The sequence below is a fragment of the Epargyreus clarus genome, unplaced genomic scaffold (assembly GCF_041222505.1).
Source record: "Epargyreus clarus isolate Ecla_fem2 unplaced genomic scaffold, WU_Ecla_fem_2.2 ptg000021l, whole genome shotgun sequence".
Taxonomy (NCBI): domain Eukaryota; kingdom Metazoa; phylum Arthropoda; class Insecta; order Lepidoptera; family Hesperiidae; genus Epargyreus; species Epargyreus clarus.
This window is the reverse complement of record NW_027332228.1, coordinates 17,347,998-17,371,042: the sequence shown is the minus strand read 5'-3', so window position 1 is coordinate 17,371,042 and position 23,045 is coordinate 17,347,998. Positions and strand designations below refer to the sequence as shown.

The following is a 23,045-nucleotide window of genomic DNA, read 5'->3' as shown; positions in this document are numbered from 1 at the left end:
GATGACTAAAGAGATTTCTTACTCTCTTTATAAAAACTAAACATGTATTTTATTCTAGATAAATCTAATCATATATAAATTATTATTCAATTAGAAATACAGAAAGAAGTTAATCTGAAATTTTAGTGTTTTGATGTGTCTTCTGACCACCGTTACTGTCGGTGGTGGTAGCAGCCTCTTATAGAACTCCAGCGGCCGATAAATCTTGTCGTAGTTTCTTACTGCGCTTTAATTGCCTCGCTCGCGGCTTTCCTTTTGCTCCATCGCTTTGATACATCACGCGGCGTGTACCGCGCCGTTCTCAAATAAATCTCTAGCTGTCTATTTCAGTAGCGATTAGTTTCGCCAAACAAGCTATCAAGCTGTCACTGCTTAATGTCAGGAGTTACATCATTACCGCGCGCTCGCCGCCGTCACACTCGCCGTTTGATTTGAGGGTTCCATCCATCTGTCCGTTGACAGCATATCTACATAAATGTATCTCACCGCGTCACCGCTCGGCTCGGTACCATTGTTTTGCTCCGTCCACTGTTCCGTGCGAGATCAATGCCCCATTGATGTGTTTCTACCAGTTGGCAATAAATGACAAATCGGAATATTTCTGCTCCATCTATTTCTGCCCCGTAGCAACCGTGACCATTCAACTACGAGATCGCGCATTTTCTATTAAAATTAACATAAGCATGATCACTGCATACTCGATAGATATAGGTATATCTACCTGTAGTTCTTTTATGACAATTTTGTCAAGCAATGTTTATACATATTTGATTCTGACTAGCGTGCTTAGTGAATATGTATGGCTCTTTGAGAATCTCATTAAATAACTGGAGGTACTCGTACCTACGTAATTAGCTAACAAAGCTAGGTAGTTTCAAGCGCGATTCAGATTCCTAGCACAATAACTTAGCCATTCTTAAACATAGGTAATTCTTTTATCTTACAAAAAATTTATTTCCTTTATATCTCCGGCTAAAAAAAAATATTTAATGGCCTTCACGTACCTATCTAATAAACTTGTAGCCACATGGACTCCTAATTCAATCGACACGTTTTTACAACACAAAATATCCTATGAAAAATCACAGATAAGATTGATAATGGTTTTATTATGTGGTTTTTCCCATTCAATCAACGAGTAGTTGGAATTAATTATTCATTTTTGTTGGGGCCGCCAGGAAGCGTCCGCTCCGCGTGTTTTCCAAGCTTGTTAATATTAAGAAAACGCGCTGGTAAATATTGCGTAACATCGAACTCAAATTTTGTTCAAAATACGAAACCTTACAAAATTAACAGATTTCGTTTATTTCTACTTAATATGACTGTGTGAAGTCCAGCCAATATGCGGTGATCAGTAATTTGAGTTGGAGCTAAAATACCTACTAGTTCACAGGTCAATGGAATCTGTAAATCGATTATAATATTGCCACTTAAATCACTCTCAGGAGAAAATTTAATTAGTGACCACAAATTAATGAGATTTTACCATAATTGCAATCATTTATTTGCTATGATCGGTTATTGTTTTTATAAGTATAATCTACGTGATTTTACTTGATGTGGTCGCATCAGCTTGAGGATTATATTTAGTGTTATCACGATATCAGTGCGCCTGAGACACAGCTGCATATAGATAGGTATTAGGTACACTAAAATAAAATTATTATGTAACTTCCATTATTAACGCATTGCTGTCCTCCTGCTGGCCACTGGTCTCATCTATGAATGAGAAGGATTTGGGGCCATAATCTATATATATGTCGTGGCCTTATCGTAGATTTGCTCACTTCATGAAATGCTCGATAATTTCATAAAATGGTCGCATTTCATGATGTGGGCGACTTAATTTGACCAGATCATTAAATCGTTAATGTTTCACGATTTTGTCATCCACATTTGGCCAGATACATATCCATAAAATATTTCATAAAAATCCGGAATATTTTAAGAACTTGTTTATTATCATTTAAGTCGGTCAATCAGTCGGTTGACACAAACAAAATTAATCAAATTTTGCACGACTCATGATGCGAAGCATCAGAGAGTGCTTTACGATCGAAAAAATTTTTTCGCTTCATTTTGGCGGCTATTTTTATTATTATAGCCTTGATAGTTCACGGAATCAAGATATTTTGCATACTATTGTCGAGATAATTTAATGGAGATTAATTCCATACTTTTTAAAAATTGATTTACTGCAATAGAATTGGAAAAAAACACCAAATAGGTCAAAAAATTTTCCTATCCGTCATGTGTGAAACCTGAAAACACTTTTCACAAGTTACACTTGTGAAAAAATCCATCAATTGAGTTAATTTTTTTTTTAAAAATTCTAATCGACGATTGTAGGTCACTGAATGCGAATGATTAATTAATTCAGTGTCGTTTAATTGCAATTAATAAAAAACGAAAACTACAAGACTGTATATCTATAGATATTATGTACATTTATTCCACCAGGGGCGCTTGTGCAGTACCTTCTTCCTACTACAGCTGTTTTTTCGGCACTTAATTTTGAACGACTTAAGTTTTTTTTTTTATATTTCATAATTAATTGAGCATTATGAGTCGTGCACTTTTGGATTTTCCAAACTTTTAAGTAATAAAATTATACAAACTTGTGTAACATAATTAAATATTTTTTTGTAACAAAATTATACATCTTTTTATTAAAATATAAACGAATATTTAGAAATAAGTAGGTACTTTGGTACAAAGTTACAAAAAGTAATATAAAAATTCACATACAATGCACAATAAATGAATTAACATTTGAAAAGTCAGTCTTACAACCTTTCATGAAACCTTTCAGTCATTTGTTGGCGCATGACAAACTTTGGTGACACTTTGAAGTACGAAGTTTTTGAAACATGTACATCTGTTTGTACGACATTGATTGCTGGCTTGCAAAAGCATTTTTTAAAGCCTTGATCTCCAAATTAAGATTGGAAATTAATAGCTTCCTTCAATGATATTGGCAATTCTGATATATCTTCGCAATAATCTTTAGACGACATCTGTAGGTCCTGAGGAGAAAACCAATTTTTAATTGTCCCGAAACCCGTTCCGATTTTGTATACTCCGTTCCTAAAATCAACTACTTTTCCAACAATATTTTTGGTGTCTAGAGGACCACGGTCAATTTTCGGTACATTCAAAAACACGGAATTCCCAATTTCTAATAAAGGAAGTTTCTTGGCGGTGTTATCGACCATTTTCTCAGCAGCATGTTTAACACCACTATGAGCTTTATCTCTTTCATTAACAATCAACTGTTCCTTTTGGCAAAGAAAACATTGAACTTGAGAACCATAACCTTCTTCTCCACAAGCTACGCCACAAATAGCATGCACAGGTTTGGAACCTAAACTACAAAAATGAGCACAGACAAGACACACAAGACCATCCATCAGCTGACTCTAATTCCATATTATCTATCTCCATTATTTCAATGTTAGACAAACCCTCATCAGCAACTGGTCCATTCACTATTACGTCAACTGACGGCATAACATTAATTATCTCTTTATTCTCTGATGTAGAATCATTCTGACTTATTTGGTCCGTTTCTTGTACCTTTTTAGGGTTCCGTACCCAAAGGGTAAAAACGGAACATGGCTTGCAGCGTCCCTACCGGTAATCAATGTAACTACTTTACGATATGATCAAAATATAATCTTGACCATTTTATGAAAAAGCCGCACGTTTAGTTGCCTATATCGAGAAACGATTTCTTATCATTGATATGCTCAAACCACATCATGATGTGGCCAATAGATGTTAAAACATTTCATGAAATGCGACCATTTCATGAAATTATCGAGCATTTCATAAAGTGAGCAAATCTCCGATAAGGCCAGGACATATAGCTAAATGCGGGTTTATACAGTTCATATGTTATAAAAAAAAACCTACCTACTAGGTGCGTATCGGTTTCCTCTATGGACACGTTTTCCTTCATCGTTAAAGCATGTGATAGATAATTAATTCTTAAGAGGCACATAGGTACCTACCTATTTTTTTTCTTAACGAGGGGAAACCTTCAAAATGTGCCCCACGACGTTGGAGTGACGCCGGATTATGTTCTTACCGCACTAAAAACCCCCCGGTGGCCGTCCTCAACGCTTGTTGGAGAACTCCAGGATCTCCGACGGAACGCAACCGGAGTCCTCCAAGCGCGATGCCCTGGTCGGGCTCTCACCTGCAGTTTCCACACATACCGCCGGAGCAGTTTCCACACATACCGCCGTCCTTCCCGGGATCACTTACTGGACGGCTAAATTTATTTATTTATTTATTTATTTATTTATTTAGTCAATTAGTACGGATTACTCCAATTACACTAATGAACAATGATTGATAAAAATTACAATTTAAATAATAATTAACATAACTACATTAAAATAATAATAATAAAAACTGATCGTAAAATTTAAAACCAAGACAATAATAATTAAAACAATGTCCATGAGAAAACAAAAAACAAAGAAAGAAAGAAAGTAAGTACAGTACCATAGAATAGAAAAGTCGATAAATAATATACAGTACATAAATGTCGAAATTAAACCTATTAACCAAATTCCATGTCCAGTCCAAATTAAACCTATCGAAATATATTATTTTATGTCAGTTTATTATACCATTCATTCATCGCGCATTTGTTTCACAGTAGTGCAGGCATTCTGATAAGATTGTCTTCCATTCATCTGCAAACAAGTCAACATGAGGTTCGGCGTCAAGGAGAGCATTGAGCGCGGCGAGGGAGCGCGGTAAAGCTCCCACTCTAGCCGCCCGCAATCCCGGAAGCACTCTTTTAGTCGAGATGTTATGTTACCTACATATTCCATAATAATTATGAACGTAAAAAGGTAAATCAATCGAAAAGAAAAAAAAAAGGTAATATAACATCTTTGAAGATAAAAAAATATCACTAAATAAGGGAAAGTTGGTGTAATTGTACCGCCGGTTTAATCGTACCGCTCATGTATTTCCTATTAAATGAGCAATTATTTCTCATATAACATACAGAAGTATGTCTCCTTGCAGTTCAACACCATTCCGCTATTTGCAAATGGGATTTATTGCGAACTGATTGTGCCAGCAAAAAAAATTTTTTTTAGTGACACTTGATATAAATTTTCGTCTTCTTTCGTAAGCACATAACTCGTGATAAGAGTAACCTAAAACTGCACAGCTTACATTATTTGCCTTATTTTTTTTTGTAATATTGACGGTGTCTCTTAGTATTGCAGTTATGTCGTGATGTTTATTTTTTTTATAATTAATTTAATTTGGTAAATTGTACACACGTTGTTCGGTAAATTGTACCCATACGATTCACTCGCCCAAATAAAAGGTGCAAAATTCACAAACTACTATTAATATATATGACGGAGTACGGACTATTAAAAATAAAAGAAAACATTATCAGTGAAATTATTAAGTCCTAAATAGAGATCGAAAATGAGTTTCAACGAATATATTTTAAAACATTTCATATCTTGACGTTAAGAAAGTAAGTAGTAGGTAATGTTAGTTTATGAATTTTGTTCGTTTTTGGGGTTCTGTACACAAGGGAAAAATATGGCACCCTAATACTAAGCCTCCGATGTCTGTGCATCTGTCCGTCTGTCACAGGGCACTATTATTGTAGTCGTAATAGATAGATCCATGTTTTTTTAAAGTGTATGAAGAACGGAGGCCACTGTAATAACAAATACTAAAATGCTATTTTTTTTTGCATAATATATTATACTTAGTTGGTATGCTTGTAATAAATAAATGCTTGAAAATTAATAGGGCTTGCCATCCAAGAATCCACTATTTTCTGCTACTTGTCTTGTTTTTCTATTAGCTTAACAGTTAAATTGTTCAAATTTTCACAATGTATTTACCTACTTCTATGGCTGCTGTAATATTAATTACTAAATAAATAAAAAATAATGACACGAGACCTATGTAGGTATGCTACTTTGACTTTCTCTTGGCCAATTATTTCAATTTGTTATTTTTATTGATAGATCTTGTGTGAAATATATGATTTCTTTTATAATTTATATGATTTTTGTTACTCAGCAGTACGATTTACGCCTGTGGTACAATTTAAACTGCTAGTGGTACGATTAAACCGCCTTGTCGGCTAAATCGTGCCGATCGAAGACCTCCGGGAAAATTGATTTTTAAGGATATTGAAACAAAGGTATAGACTTGGTTTTCTTGTAGTCAAGATATGAAGCTATCTTTTAATTGTTATTTCATCATTGTAAACCTCATAGTTAAGTAATTATCGACGCTAAAGTGAAAAGTGCTACGATATAGCCGACTTTCCCCTAACATACATGTAAATGCATGCAAAAATGCATATGCGCCTATAGCATAAGGGGAAAACATGGGGATCTATCGATGTTTCACTTAGAAATGTAATGAGCAATTGATGTCGATTGGATTTAAAAAATATATTATTTGAATATTATAGAAAAAGTATAAACACGTAGCAGAATATAAATAAAATAAATAATAAATAAACATTTCTGAAAATATTTATGGCATAGGTATTTATGTCAATATGCTAAACTGCAAGAAAATAACATTGGAATATTTCAGTAGTAATGTACCTATACATTTATATTTATTTGCGTGTTTAAAGGTGATAATGATAGGTAGGTACGATTATAACAGTAGTTCCTGTTTTTCCGTAATTCATTGATGCATAAATAATACTTATATATTTATTGGATTTACATCTTATTATAAGTTATTACACCAAGCAAAATAAAGTTAAATAGTCATAGTTAATACAATATGTACTTATATGCATACATGGTTTCAATGTTTGAGGTGTTCGAGAAGGCCTCTATAACAGCTTCCGCGTACGCAGCTGCGTCGCGTCCTGCTGGCCGGCGCGGCGGCGGCGGCGCGTTCTTCCGAGATGTACTTCAAACGACTTCAATTGAACGTTCAACCCGTTTCTTTAACGAACCTGATGCCTCTCCCCCCTAGCCCCGCGCCACCTCGCCGGCTCCCCGATACCGCGAACCATGCAAAAAACCTCGCGAGTACTTCGTAGAAGAGCGCCGCCACGATGGTCTCCGACGGGACGAGTAGATAAATCAGCGAAGTGAAGAGCCGCCTTAATTAAACCCAGCGTTAATTACGGACTAGGGCCGTCCCGCTCCCCGCCGCGCGCCCGCGCCGCCCCGCCCGCTGAATTATACTCGACGTACCCGTGGCCCGCAGCTCGCCGGCCCGAATCCGCGCACTTCATTTACCTACCTATTGTTGCTTTATCGAGGAGCTTCCGGCGAGTTATCGAGTGAAGCGTCAGACGCGAGGACGGCGGCGAGCGGCGGAGCGGCGGCGGCGCGGCGGTGACGCAACGCGACCGGTTCCGCGGCCGCGGGTCGCCACCAAAAAGTGGGACGAATTGTGGATTCACGGCGAGGCCGAGCCCCGGGACATAGTTTCGCGGGCGCGATTAGAAGGGAAAAACTGAAGCCATTACTAAAGGAGGGCCGAAAGGAGCCGCGGTGCAAAAACTCATAACGCTCACATTCGGAGCTTTGTGCGGCGAGCGGCGCGCGCGCAAAAACAGCGCCCTAATGCCTCGCTACTAATGACGACGACTTTGCCCGTTTCGTGATAGAATTCAGTGCGAATTCGACCCATTATATATTTTCAAACGACAAACGGTGCCGGTAAATTTCTCGACAGCGATAACTCGTCATATTTATTCCAAATACCTACCGTCTACTGTTATACATTATTCAATCCACTATACTTCTTCTTTAACTCATACTTAGATGATATTTGCAACGATGACGTGATTTAAGTTAAGATGACAAAGGATATGTTTCGCATAAGCACAATGAACGCAGGTATAGTGTTAATGCCGGCGGACGTACTGGCGGGGCTAGGCGGCCGCTCCCACGGGCCGCATTCCGAGAAGCGCACTCCTCTTATTGTGCCTGGAATCGTTCGGCGATAGGTTCCTCCTTTGATCTCTTATCTCCTCTCTTTATGGTGTCAACTCGTTGTGTACCTACTTAATAGTGGTGATTTTATTTTCGTTACAATCGGCCGCGCTCCGCCGTCATTCCTTTGTTGCGAGCTTTTTCCCTGCCTACTTATTTCTCAATTTCTCGACTGCCCTCTGAAGGAGCTCTATCGTTAGGTAAGAGCAAATTTTCCGGATTTATTAGCAATATATTGGAGACGATTTTCGGTGGATTCATTGTGAGTCCGCGTGTTGGAGCGCGTGGTGCGCAACACTGGGCCGAGCAGTTGCGCAAGGGGCAAGGTGGTAACGCGATCCGCGGTCGGTGCGAGCGCGCCGATTAGCATACACGTTAGTAACGAGCGCATTACCATGCCGATATTGTCGATGAACGATATCAATATTCATTACGAGAAATGTGCACTTCTCGGAATTGCGCTGCTACAGCTGTTGCCGGGAAATTGGAATATTCTATCATGTTTCCCTTTCTAAGGGTATCGACTATCGGAATACACTGGTTTTGTGCATAATAAGTTGATAGTAGAGACCATTAAAACACTCACAGCGCATCGATTAGATAAGTTTACAAAAATGAGAGTAATAAAAGCGTTTAAAGATATTTAGCCGATATCTACGTAGGCGTAAGATATCAGTCTTGAGGTAGGAAGGTATAATATAAGTTTCAAACTATCAGGTGTTTACCTATAATTGTTAGTATTTAAACCACAAAATAATTAGTTTTTATTTTGTGTTTAAACACAGTAGTTAGTCGGTTACACGTAGAGGGACATAGGTTCCCTCTACGTGTTCTACCGGCTTTACAATGGTGAGTATTCCGAGGAACTATGTGAACTGGTGCTTACCTCAACATTCCTCCATCGCACCACTCGCCGAAGGATGAAGTTCCATCCACACCAACTGGACTCGTGGCGGTCCTCCCCGCTTCGGTTTGCACGAACGTTCTTGCTACGGACGTGCAAGATTTGGAATGAACTTCCTTTGGAGGTATTCCCGGAACGCTATAACGTGGGGCTCTTCAAAACAGGTGTACAAGAGTTTACCCACAAAGTCGGCAATGCATTAGCGAGTCCTCTGGTCTTGCTAATGTCCATAGGCGACGGTGACCGCTTTCCGTCAGGTAGCCTGTCTGTCTCATCGTCTAGGTATTATTATAAAAAAACAGTAGGTAGGTACAAATATTTTTTTATATTTAACTTTCAAATATTTGAGCGTTGCGTAGCCAGGATAAACAATAAGTTTGTTTTAATTACCCAAATGAAATTCCTGAGTAGGTACGCCACACAATACATTAATAACATATCAATATAAGACCCGAGTGTGATGACGTTAAAGCGGAATGTTTGTAAAATATGAAAGAAAAGATTGTTATCAGATGTGTAATAGACTTTAAGAGATTATTAACAACACTTTAGATAACTTTACTTAAATCTAATTATATGAAGATACTTAATGTAAATTACGAGTGAGGTGTCACATTCCACGCAGGTTTCATGTTATCGCACATTGGTAGAACCCATCTAAGTACTTATTATTGTTGTAAATTAGGAGTTTCAACAACCTATAGGTATTTAACGTTTTTATGAGCCAGGTTTTAGTACTTTTTCGAAACAATATATTTCTTATTAAAGGCACATTAGCTTTTTTGTAAAATTGAAGAAGCCGACGAGCATGTAAAATAAGTGTGCAGTAGATGGATGAGGTATTCTACGAAGCGTGAGTCGTCACCCACGCTTCGTAGAACACCTCGTCCGTCGTCACATAGCGTCGAGGTGTAGCGGTCCCCGTGTTCCGCAGAGGGCGTGCCGATGGCGTCGCGCAACCTGCCCGCGTCGTTCTTCAACGCGGCGGCGGCGGCGGGCGCGGGCGCGGCGGGCGGCGGCGCGTGCGCGCTGGAGCTGTACGAGTACGACCCGTGGCACCAGCACTACGGCGGCTACTCGCGGCACGCGGCCGAGTACGCCAACATGGCGGGCTACCCGCCGCTGCTGCTGGGCCGCTCCTCGCTGCACGCGCAGTACAAGCCGGTGGACTGGCCGGCGCACCACGCGCACGCGCACCACGCGCACCACGCGCAGCTCGACCCCGCCTGCGCGCCCTACTCCTACCCCGCGCCGCCAGGTATGCACACACGCACCACACACCACACACCACACACACCTATAGCAGTCACAAGTTAATACTAAGCATGTGATATACAAGGCGATAACTAAAGAAACCGATTTTTACGGCAAATCGATTACAACCCCACATCGTATTGTGTAGATTACTTAATATTTTGTAAACAGAATGTTTATAAAAACGAGAAAAGAAGAAATTAATTCTAGTGTAATTTCAAAAATGAATTACCTATGTTTAGAAGATAAAAAAAGCATCGCTCGTAAACTGTATTTTTTTTCGTTTTATCATTCACTAAGAAACAAAGTCTTGATTATTTTATTGTTCTTATAATGAAAAAGTGATAAATAATTGATTATTGGTAATTAAAAGTTTCAATTATTTGAAAATTAATCGATTATGGTTTCTTCCGAATGCTTTGAAACTGCAAGCTCTAGCGATCACGTAGTCGGCTGCCTACTAAAAAGTTAGTTTAAAAAATGACATTAGGATGGCATGTGTCAAAATGTGCGTAGGTAACAAGTTGTGACGACTATAAGTACTAGTCTATTTTAAATGTAACCAGTAGCTCATTGATAAAGTTAAATAATACTTTATTATTATATTTTACACGTTTAAAAAGTAACAACGTTACAACAAGTTTACGATTTGCAAGTAAATCGTAAAGTTGTTGCTTTTTAAATGTGTAAAATATAGATAAGTAGAATAGGCATAGAATTACAAAAAAGGTGCAATTTACGTGATGTTAAGTGGTAGGTACGACTTAAAATATACCTAATGTAATGTAGGTAGGTAATGCATAACTTACACTCTGAAAGGAAACGTGTTTTCAGCCATGGGACAATGTTTATCCCATGGGACACAAATGGGTTGACATTGTTGACAACAACAAATAAATATAAATAAAAAAATAATACAGATAAACTGTAAGTACCTACGCGTCACAATCGTCTCTCGGCTCTACCGCAGTATATATATATATATATCCTTATACTGTGGCTCTACGTAGCCATGCCGCAAGTATCTACGAATTGTACGATAGCCATCCACCGCAAGTACTTTAGGTAATTTACCTACTCTCAGTTAATACTAACAAGTAATCTTATTGGCCATATTGTATATTTTACAACTATATATTTTACTAAGGTTGTTTGCGGCAGGCCTAATCATTATAAGCACCTATTTTTTATAACATCTAAAATCATTGGTAGCATAATGTCATGTTCCAGTGTAAAACTTGCTATTACTCCATTTCCACAACATCTCGCGCGCGGGGAGCACCCGGGAAGCTCGTCACTGTGTATTTTAATTTTCAAAGGGATTCCTCCCGACGTAGATATTTTAATTGTGATGATTTAGGCGCTTTATCCGAGTGACAAAACAAAGCGCTCGCTCCGAGCCGCGAGAGCCGCCCCCGCCGCCCCGCCGCCGCGCTACGTGCTACGTTACGTGGAAATTATTAACATACGAATATCAAAGATTGTTACATCGTTGTCAAAATAAAATTCTTTATCTCTTGAACTCAAACGATTTATGAGCCATAACATGTGCCTATGTTGATGTTAACACCATTAATTTATCGAGAAATGTTCGTGACAAAATGATTATTTTTGTAATTGAGGTTAATGATTTATATGTATAAAGTTTTATCTACTACCGTATTTTTCAAGTGTATTATGTTTAGGAGTATTAAATAGTTATAGTAGAGGTACCTGCTATAATGTATAAGTTTTGCTAGGTACCTACCTACCTAAATCAGTGGATACGTATGATCGATCTACTTACCTACCAGCGGCTGTTGAAGCTTTAGTTTCATATTGACAAAAAGTTAATTGACTATTTCCTCGGCAAGTCACTAACTCGAACTAATTCGAGTCAATGTCAGTTTCAACGGAATTCCCTTCCGAGAAGCGAGTTATTCGTATAAGAATCCGCCACCGATCTCGTTAGCGATGATATACCTACCCACGAATAAAATTCGGTCAATTATATCGACAACAGCGGCACGCTTTGAAGATGAACGTTTGCATAGAGAAAAAGTTCGCGTGACGCGAGCCCCTTGCGGCGGCGGCTCTAGCCGGCGCGCGGGCCGGCCGCGCAGGCAGCGCATTATGCCGCGCGGGGAAAAAACTGCGGCGAGTTGAAAGGCGTGCAATGGCGGCTCCATCTAATGACGCCGATTAAAATTAATTTGCGCGGCGAGGGGCGCTGCCAAATTAAATTCCTCATCCCTCCTCCCCTGCCCCTCTCCGTCCGCCCTCTGCCCCGCGCTGCCCGCGCTTGATTGATAACATACGGCAGCGGGCCCGGGTCCGCCGCCCCGCGCGCTAGAGGTCATTGTAGTAGGAATGTTATTATGTACCTACCTACGAGCGCTCGAAAGGATCTACTCGTGACGAAGTTATTAGCTCATTCACTCATGTACGCTATAAATACCTATAGATAGTGAACATACTACACTTTACCTAGATGTACCTTTTTTTTTCTTAACGAGGGGGAAACCTTTAAAAGGTACCCGGAGGAGCGACGCCGGGTTATGTGGGATTTTTACTGCACTAAAACGCCCCCTGTGGCCGTCCTCAACGCTTGTTGGAGAACTCCGGGATCTCCGACGGAACGCAACCGGAGTCCTCCAAGCGCGATGCCCCGATCGGGGTTAGTCGCCTCTTACGACAGGCAGGGGATATCGTAGGCCTAGTCTTGTCCCGGAACTACAGGGACAACCTAGATGTACCTAGAGGTACTTATTTTAGGAGTATGATATAAGCCATTTTCTTACAAGAAAGTTCCAGTTCCATTTTACCCGTCGGGAAATGTGAAAAATGACAAAAGATAGGTACATCGAGTATATGACTACAGGCAGGGTATGACTACAATTCCGATCTACTCGACTACAATTCTGACCGTATCTTTGTTCCTTTGACAAAATCGTCAAATAACTGCAGTTTATTATACTGGACGATAGTATAACACACTATTTAAATATAAAAGTCATACTAAAACATTGTGATTCGTTGATACAGAAGGTGGCTTAGGCGACATCTAGAGAGCTATCATTTTCTATATATGTTTCAAATGTAAGGCACTGTTAATTAAAAACTGCATGTAAATGCGATACATAGGCATATTTTTTCACAACATTTCTCTTTCTGCGTCTTTTGCTTAATGTAGGTACCTGCTAACTAACCTCCTCCCCCTACCAACAAGAGGAAATATCTAACTATAGTCAGTAGTGGATTAATGTAGGGAAATTTATGAATACCTCTACTGTGCAAAGTTTAGGCCTATTTAGACAATGACTTCGCTTTTTTATAATGTTCGCGTTCCCGTCGTGAAACGTTCATGCCGACATGTTTGTAGGATGTGTGACGTCAGCTCTGAACCCCTGTCACTGGGGGCTCGTGTCCCGGCACAGATAGGGTTACCGGGCCGGAGTGTTTGTGCAGTGCGGCGGAGGGGCGCGGACATGTCACGCGAGGGGCGGCTCCGGCGCGGGGGGGGGGGCTGGGAGGGGAGGGGGGGTTGCTTATTGACAAATACCACGCGACACACATCGCACCCCACACTTACGCTGACTACACTCTGACCCAAGCCCTATGATTTCTTCAATCGACTTTCAAATTTCAGAATTCCTTTAAACTAATATATTGTCTGTATCCTGTCTTATACTTTTCAATATACAGGGTGAATTTTTAAAACGGGCCTTCAGGGCCAAATCGGAAACTATAAGGATTAGCGAAAAATGCTGAAAGGAGTTACGAGGCCGATTTTGATAAAAACTAAAACTGCATCATTACTTTTTTAAAATAACTTTTTCCCTAGCCGGGAATCGAACGAGTTCATTTTGAAAGAAAATGCACCCTCTATATTATTCCACTATCGGATAGTGTTGCTTATAAGGATCAAAATCTGGGAAGTAATGATAAATGACAAACTAAAAGAAAAGCCTCAATTTTAAGAAAATACATATTTTTTCATATTAATTTGGCAGTTAAGTTCCCGCCATTCATCAATTTAAACATTTCGTGTATTAACATTTTTTTTGGCTCAATGTTTCTAATCATTCGAAATGGACGTTTTGTTTTCCAAAAATTTATATTTTTATGTCCGACTTAGCTAAGGTTATTTTTAGGACCATTAAAATAGATTTACTTGCTATGGGCGCAGTATCGTTTAATACAGATGTAAAGTTGACAATTCGCGAGAATTACTTTTTAGAGTCAAATCCGAGTGATTACTAAAAAAAGAGATAAAAAATCATATTTAACGTTGTTGAAACGAAGTTGTAATCAACAAACAATAAGAATTTACTATTTAATCAGTTATCTATTTTCATTAAAAAATCAATCCTAAAAATGGCGGTAACTTATTTGCCAAACTATTACTTTCTCATACTAAGCCGTATGTCATAGTCATAACATCGAATAATTAGTTGATTAACCAACAAATTCTTCAATGGTATGACTTATGTCTGTTTCTAAAGAATTATACATAAATCATTTGTTATGTATAATCCTTAAGGATTAGTATACCAATGTATGGAAAAATACGTATTTTCTTCAAAATTTTCCTTTTCCTTTAATTTGTCCCATAACATTACTTCCCAGAATTTGATCCTTATAAGCGACACTATCAGATAGTGGAATAATATAGAGGTGTCATTTTTTTCAAAATTAACTCGTTCGATTCCCGGCTAAGGAAAAAAATATTTTAAAAAACTAATGATGCAGTTTTAGTTTTTATCAAAATCGGCCTCGTAACTCCTTTCAGCATTTTTCGCTAATCCTTATAGTTTCGGATTTGGCCCTGAAGGCCCGTTTTAAAAATTCACCCTGTATACCTAATAGTTACTTGTAGTTTAGTAGGTGGTAGAACCCTTTGTGGTTCGACTCTGGCGGTACCACATCTATTTCTACCTATTAACAGTTAACGCTGCTAATGTTCTGGTTTGAAGGCTGTGATAAGGTAGACATACTTTTCAGAGACGTTCCAGCTTAGTCCTAAGGGATAGCGGCACATCTGTGATCATCCTGAAATAGGAATATCTAATCCTATCTGGTGTTGATTACAGACGTCCATGGGCAGCAGTAGCCACTTACCATGAGGTGGACTGCATGCTCGACTGCTACTCCTATATTATAAATAGTAATAATAATAATACTTGACATCTTTAAAACTTGTGGGTTAGTTACATACCGATCAACGAACAACAACATAAAATACTAAACGAATTAAAATGAAAATAATTGTAAGACATAGTAGGTGCATTGCATCGTTATTAAATACATTGCAAAAAGAATAATATAAATTTATTACCTAATATTGAAATATAAATGACTATTTGAATGGTTTTTTTAAATGTTGTTTTTATATCAAACTTTAAAGAGCATTGGTACACAATAGTACATATCCACATACTTGGTAGAGTCTGAGCCAAGTTCAAGTCAAACGTCCAGATAACCCAGTGTGTAACCACCATGGGTACGGTATTTTCAGGTAGCCTAATTTTTTATAAAGAATAAATAAATGTTTTTTCTCTTTAGACAATTGTATGACTTGAACTTGGGTCTATCTTTACAGTGAAACTGTTTTTGATTGGATACATTATACAAAACAAGTTAGAAAAGAATCAATTATTGTCAGTTCAGTTATATTTAGTTATGAGTTATATTTAGTTATGATTATCAAGATTTAGAAAATCAATTCTAAATCTTGATCGTCTTGAAGTTATAACATAAATTTGAAAAAAAAACGCTCTTTGTTTTATTCCTCGTCTTTATTTAAAAGTTGTTTATTTTTTTTTTCAAATGTTTTTTAAGTACTAAAAATGCTTGAGTAGACATTGCACTAGCAAGTTTATCTTTTCAAGGGTATAAGGGGCCTGGTTAAATAGGAAGAGTGATGATTCCACTCATATTAAGTTGGGATGTTAAAATTACAAAAATGTACAAAAATAAACTAAAAAAAATGTATTAACTAGAAAAAATATATAATAATGTATCCTAAGTTAACTTACTACTTAGCTTTTTTGTAACCAGTTATTTTTTTTTGTATCTCATTGTAAATGAAACTTTGTTTTGTATGAGAATAAAATTCTTTAAACCTAAGTTACAGTTCAAACAGTACTGGGCGCACAGTTGATAAAGCGGTTATATATATCTTGGACCCAAAACATTCGCCAAAGTTAATTTCACCCTCACTAGAGTACGATCTTTGGACGGTGTAGTGATATTTATTTAGATCAAAGAAAATAACCCATATAAAAGAGTAGCCATGGAAGAATTCAGCGATTGAGCGATCGAAACCGAGGAAACAGAGGAAAGCCCATAAAAAATGCCTTCTTATTTAAGGGAAGGTTGCTTAAGTCGTATATCTACTAGCGCTTAAATCGTACCACAGCAATATCTTCAAAAGTATACTAGTTAGTTGTACGAGTAAACAAAAATAACAGGGCACCATGTCGGCACCATTGATTTAAAAATATTTAAAAAAACAAGTTTTGTCGATACTTTCACTAAAATTTTAAGTTTATCAGTAGGTAAGCTATTTCAAGGGAAGTACGATTGTTAAATTAATTTCTGTGATACTTTTCTATTTTTAACGCATTCTACTATTCATTTAGCCATAATAAAATTGTAAAAAACTTAAAGGTTTACCTTTATTTTATTTTTAATTTGAAAATAATATCACTGACTCAAGTTTGAAGTGTTGTTGCTTAAGTCGTACTTGTACGGCTTAGGCATTGTTAGAAATTATTTACATATTTTTCTTCTTCGTGGGCAAAACATATTAGGTATGTTTCTCAAACTAAGATAGTAAGTACCTACCTATGTACGATAGGTACGAAGCTTTATTGAAACATAGAAGTGTGAAATTGGGATTTATTAAATATGAAGTAAATATTATGCAGCAGCAAATTTAGGCACCCGTTCAATCAATTCCGATCAAAATACAATGTAAGCGTTTACAAATGGTTTTGAAACCTTTTAAAGTTATCGCATAAAAAAGGGAAACAACAAATGGGTGCAATTACCAGTGACTTAGGCGACCAGGCCCGAATGTACATTTTGGGAAAACGTTAAATCACTATTTAAATAACATATTTTTATTTTGTTTTAAATATTTTATGATACTTTAATAACTAAAGATTAAGTTTACGCAAAAGATTTTCCTTCATATATATAACCCCAAATAATACAACATTTATTCCCTTACCTACCCCAGGTACGACTTGAGCAACCTTAGCCTAGATCCACACCATTCATTGTTTTTTTTTTTTTTTTTTATCGTATAACCTAACGATTAGGCAGACGTGCTACCTGATGGAAAGTAGTCAACGCCGCCTATGGACATTTGCAACACCAGAGGAGTCGCCAATGCATCGCCGGCTTAAATTTTGGTATTTTGAGCATAATATTTTTTATTTTTTTATAGTTTCTGTATCATCACAATCTACAGAAATACTTAAGTATTGAGTTCTATCGATCTTTTTTACTAAAATTTGTAATAACTAAGATAAAATATATAACTAGTGATTGTAATGATTTACCACCGTAACACGTTAAGAATGCTCCCTAATCGAGCACAAACCCATTATTGAAAACAAAACCGCATCTAAATCGTACCTACTAGGTAGTAGTTTTGGTTTTTGGTAGCTTTCTTATTTACGAAAAAAGCAGTCATTTACATGATTAGGTACCTGATACCTCACTATTTCACCTATTTTATTTCTTTCTTAACATCGATGAATTGACTTAAAGGTAGTTAGGTAGATACTATTAGGTAATTATAGGTATTACTAAATCAAAAAATGATTTAATGTGAGAAAATGTGACAAGATAGAATATCTAAATGTGTCAACACTGTTAGGTTTAAGGAACGTGAGTTTACTGAACGTGAGACTTATTTACCTATATGAATTTCTTTTTAATATTGGAACGAAAGTATTTTAAAGTAGGTACCTATCTATAAGCTGGTGTTATTTTATGCTGGTGTTATAATAAATGAACTAATCGTTCCATGTAGAGTCACATACATGTTAAGAAAACTTTCTCAAAGATGTATGTACTTTAGAATATCTCTCTGCTCGAGTGACATGGCGCGTTCCGTTCCCCGGAATCGGGCACTCGTAGATCTCGCGCGGCCGAGATCGATAGCGGCCAGCGGTCAGCGGCGGTGCGGGGCCCGGGGTGGGGCGGGGGAGGGGGGGTTGCCCGCTGCCGCCGCTGGCCCCGCCCCTCGCGCCGCCCCGCACGCCCTCGCCCCGCCCCGCCCGCCGCCGCCCCCGCCCCCGCCCTCGCCCCGCCGGACACTACATCACGTGCTGTCAATTACGACGCGGACCGCGGGGGCCCGCTAATACTGACCGCCAGACTTGTACACTACAGTGTAGGTACTGTGTCTTAGTAGTGTAGGTACTGGGTCTGTGGTGGAGTCGACTGCAATAGGTACCCATGTAGTGTAGTAGAATAAGATAAACAGTACAATACATAAATTGTAATGTAATAATAGACAATACCCCATTTATTATTTCCTTTTGTATAATACCTACCCATGTAGTTACCACGAAACAGAATAAACTCTGTTCCGTGTAGTTCCGTCAGTTTTAGAGTGGCTGCATTAGAAATTATTGTAGAATGAAATGAAAGTTGAAATTATTCTTGTAGAGTGTTATCTATAGGCAACGACATATACCTACCTACTTTAGAGGCTTTAGAATATTTTCGTTTCTGAAAAAACTGCAGTGTGTTGGACATGAAAGGTTCCTTCGTAATTTTAAAATCGAAAGTGAATTGTTTCGTTCTTTTCTTTGTATAAGTGGGTACACACCGAGCCAGCTGGACGTCAAATTTCAAGATTTTAGGTGAACTGGAAGCGTGGTAGGTTTTTAATAAACACCAAACTCAGCGATGAAAATTTCAAGCCGCCTTTTAAGGATTAAAATTTCAATAACTGTTTTAACTACAATTACGAAATTTGAAATTATAATCAGTTTCAGGGGCTTCAATCAATTAACCAAATTTCAGGTATCTAACTTAAATAGTTACACAAAAGTCATAACTGTAAAAAGTTTTTTCAGCGAGATATGCCCCTTAAAGTGAAAATTGTCACAACTCACCTAGGTCTCCCCTACTCTGTCCCTGTAGTTCCGGGACCAGAATAGGGCTACGGTATCCCCTGTCGTAAGAGGCGACTAAAAAGGGGCTTCCGGGGTTGCGGACGGTAAGAGTGGGAGCTCGAACCGCCCGGCTAGTGACCCCGGGGAGGACGGCGGTATGTGTGGTCGCATACCGTCGTGTATAACAGACGGTGTGGCGAGTGGCATGCTCACCTGGACGGAACCCGACGGGGCAACGCGCTAAGAGGACTCCGGTTGCGTTCCTCTGGAGATCCCGGAGTCCTTTACGCAGCGCCGAGGACGGCCACCGGGGGGGTTTTAGTGCGGTAAGAATCCCACATAACTCTGTGTCGCTCCCACGGCACCGGGTACCTTTCGAAGGTTTCCCCCTCGAAAACAAAAAAAAAAAAGGGCTCCCCTACTCGGGCGACCAGAACGTAGTGTTCCAATATCGATCTTTTTTAAGAAGCCATCACAAAACACCATAGGTACCATGAATGATATTGAACAGAAATAAAATATCTGAATCTAATGATCTACTTATGCGTTGGCTGAGTTAATATAATTATTGTAATAGGTACCTAATTTATGAAAAGTGATTCACTCAATATAACCTCTGTTATTTTAATGTTTAAGTATCTAATTATTAAAAAGCTATCAATATTCGATTATACCTACGATTGTTCATCATCATCATCATCATCAACCCATCATTGTCCCACTGCTGGGCACGGGTCGCCGCATAGTCGCCGCGTAGTCCACCGTGCTGGCCAAGTGCGTATTGGTAGACTTGACATACCTTAAAGATTTTTTAACTCTCAGGTATGCAGGTTTCCTCATGATGTCCTTCACCGTTTAAGCAAGTGATAATTAATAGTAATACGCACATAATTTTGAAAAATCAGAGAGACGTGACCTGGCATTTGAACCTCTGACCACATACGTTTTATTCGATATGTTGGGTCTCACCTCATTTATCGAGGCAGGATCGGCTTGAGTTGGTTAATAAGCTGTTTTCTTACTTTCTAATATCTTCTTAAATTCCATATAAGACTTTTTATATCTGAGGTGGACCTTATAAGCATCGTTACCGGATTGGATTTGTCAACAACAACTTTTAAATGGGAATACAGCAGTTACAGGGTTGCAATAAGCGTAGCGGTGGTGCCGTCTCATGCGAGACTCGTAAAGTCAAACTCTTTACTTGTACAAGAACTGATGCAAATTGTTGCCGGCAGGTCTGGAGGCGCAGGTGCAGGACACGTCCAAGGACCTGTACTGGTTCTGAGAGGCGTTCCGCGCGCGGGCCGCTGCGAGCGCGCGTCGCGGCCCGCGCCGCCAGCGGGCCGCCCGCGCCGTCTCCCCTGCCGGCGCCGCGGCCGCCGCGCACCGCGCCTGCTAGCTGCGGCCGCGCGGCGCGGTCGGACTCCGACACGGCGACGTTGCGGTTCCAAGTGCGGTGCGGAGGCCGGAGCGGTGTGGAGCGGAGCGGAGTGGAGCGGTGCGCGCGACCCGCGTGAACTAAGGCTGTAAAGAAAGACATTGTAGATGTAGTTAGCCGGCGGTGCCTCGCGCGCGACTGCGGACCTCCTACACCTTGTATAGCTGCCAGCCTGAATATTCATGAGTGTTCGTATTAACATTCATTCTCAGTTTTATGCGTCGTGTAATGTCAGCTGCCATTTGTATCAAATTGATTTAATGAATACCAATTCATTTCAATATAAAATGTAGATATCTTAACTATTTGTGTAAATACATTTAAATGTTTTGTAGTTCTGTCAACAGACCCTTTTATGTCACTACTTAAGACTTAAGACTACAAACATCTTGCAAATACGAAATGAAAAGACGTATATTGACTCCATTCAAAGTATCATTTGCTTTGATAGTATTATTTTTGTGCAAACAACTATTTATTGAACGCATACAAAATCGCGTAGTTAACCTACATTTATTTACAATAGATATTTTATTACTTTTACTCGTATAATTGCCATACTAAATGTGTGAAGCGCGATATTCAACGTTTGCTAATAGTTCAGCCGCTGCCATTTACTGTCGGCGGCCGGCGGACATCTCAGCCGGCTCGCCGACCGTGTTGGGAATATCATTCTAGACAGCTGTTTACTCGCGAGGATAATTGTTTAATAACTAATAATAACTATATTATCAATAGCGTGTATGTTGAAGTTATTTGGCAATATTAGTTCAGCTAAGATACTGTCAGAGTGAATTATTTGCGTCATTATCTCTACATACTTGGGCACGCGGAGCGCAGCGCCGGCTGTGCGCGTGCGCCGCGCGCTTCTGCTCGGAACTAAAATATTGCACATTTTAAAGCAACCCCAAAACGATTCGCAATAGATTATGATCATCGACCGCCTCATACATGTAAGTCTCTTACAAAAATTATAAGAATATTTCCAATGAAGTGACTTCTTGGATTCCCACGCCTGAATCCCAGCACATTTTTTTTAGATAAATATAGGTTTACTTGCAGATAGATACTTACGATTTTTCATACCTTGTTTTAATGTGAAAGTTAGTATAATAGATTCATGAGAATTGTAGTTTTGTCGTATCTAATAAAGTAGATATAATAGGTACGACGTAGACAACCCTTCGGGGTAACGGGCCGGATCGCGGCAGGTGGCCAGCTTAAGGCAGCTCTACTCGGTAGGTACCTCTATGTTATGTCGCGAAAAATACTCACTTTAAAGTTTTTTATCGGATTCCTCGCGCGACTATTTTACGGAGGTGTTGATAGGCTACCGAGCGACTGGTAATTTATCGATTACTATATTAATATTCATTTTTAATATTTCATTACGATAGTATCTATTAAAAAACTTCTAAGTATGTCGTCAATCGCACAGTGGCAACTTTTTTGAATTTGTATTAGCGTATCTCAATAAATAGTTAGTTTTTACGGCACTTACCTTCGGTAGGGTCCGTGCACGTGGTCTGCGGCGGTCGCGAGGCGCCGCCCTAGAGTAGGCACAACAGTAATGTAGCTAATAAATACTGCAACGCGTATGTACATATATACCTATACATAGATAGAGTAAACACGTCATGTACGTATGTATTTTAAGGTTAAGGTTAGCGTAGCGCTGTATATAGTTAGGTAGCCGCTGTGAACACGCTTTGGAATTGTGAGATTTCGTTTCTTACGACAACATACCACTTTTACGACCATGGCGAACCGTGGTATTGTAACTTCAAATTACATAATAGACATTTGTCTGGTGCCGGCAAGCGCGTGTCGCGCGCATGCGGCGGGCAGCCGCGGCGGGCCCACCGCGGCGGCTGCCCGCACGAGCTCTCTGCCGCCTGCTCAATTGTTTTTTTTCTGTACCTGTATTAATGATTACATCTATTTATTCATGATTACATCTTTAGAACGTTGTTTTATATCTCCGATGTTAAGGTTCACCAATAAAGACAGTTTTCATTGTGAAATTTAATACGCAAGCGGTTTATTATAATTTTGTGAGGTTATATATCTGTGGTCCAAAATATACCAACTTACCTAATATTGTGTGTTACAAGTCTTATACTTCGGTCGCTGAGCAGGAAGAATTTCGTACAATGACCTTTTGACCAACTGCCAGAGGTTATAAACATTTTCTGTAAAGTACATGTTTATAAAATATTGCAAAGTGGTAGAGTGAGAAAATAGATACTAATTTAAATTATAAGTAATATAAAATCGGTGACCGAAGTTTACAAGTAATATTGCTCATGCTATAGGTACTTATCTACTGGAAGGACATGTTATCAGGTTCCTATTAT

At 38.9% G+C, this 23,045-nt stretch overlaps 1 protein-coding gene across 2 annotated transcripts in view; it reads left to right on the top strand.

The window, feature by feature from the left end:
- The window catches only part of vg (transcription factor vestigial), a 53,785-nt gene extending 32,384 nt beyond the window's left edge, over positions 1-21,401 (top strand). Inside the window, exons 4-5 of one of the 2 annotated variants that reach the window (XM_073084883.1) lie at positions 9,809-10,132; positions 20,486-21,401. In XM_073084883.1, coding sequence (XP_072940984.1) covers positions 9,809-10,132; positions 20,486-20,767 — 606 coding nt within the window. In that variant the 3' untranslated portion in view covers positions 20,768-21,401. The remainder of the gene's footprint in view (positions 1-9,808; positions 10,133-20,485) is intronic. The other variant, XM_073084884.1, reaches the window with a different exon arrangement.
- The last annotated feature ends 1,644 nt before the right edge of the window (positions 21,402-23,045 follow it).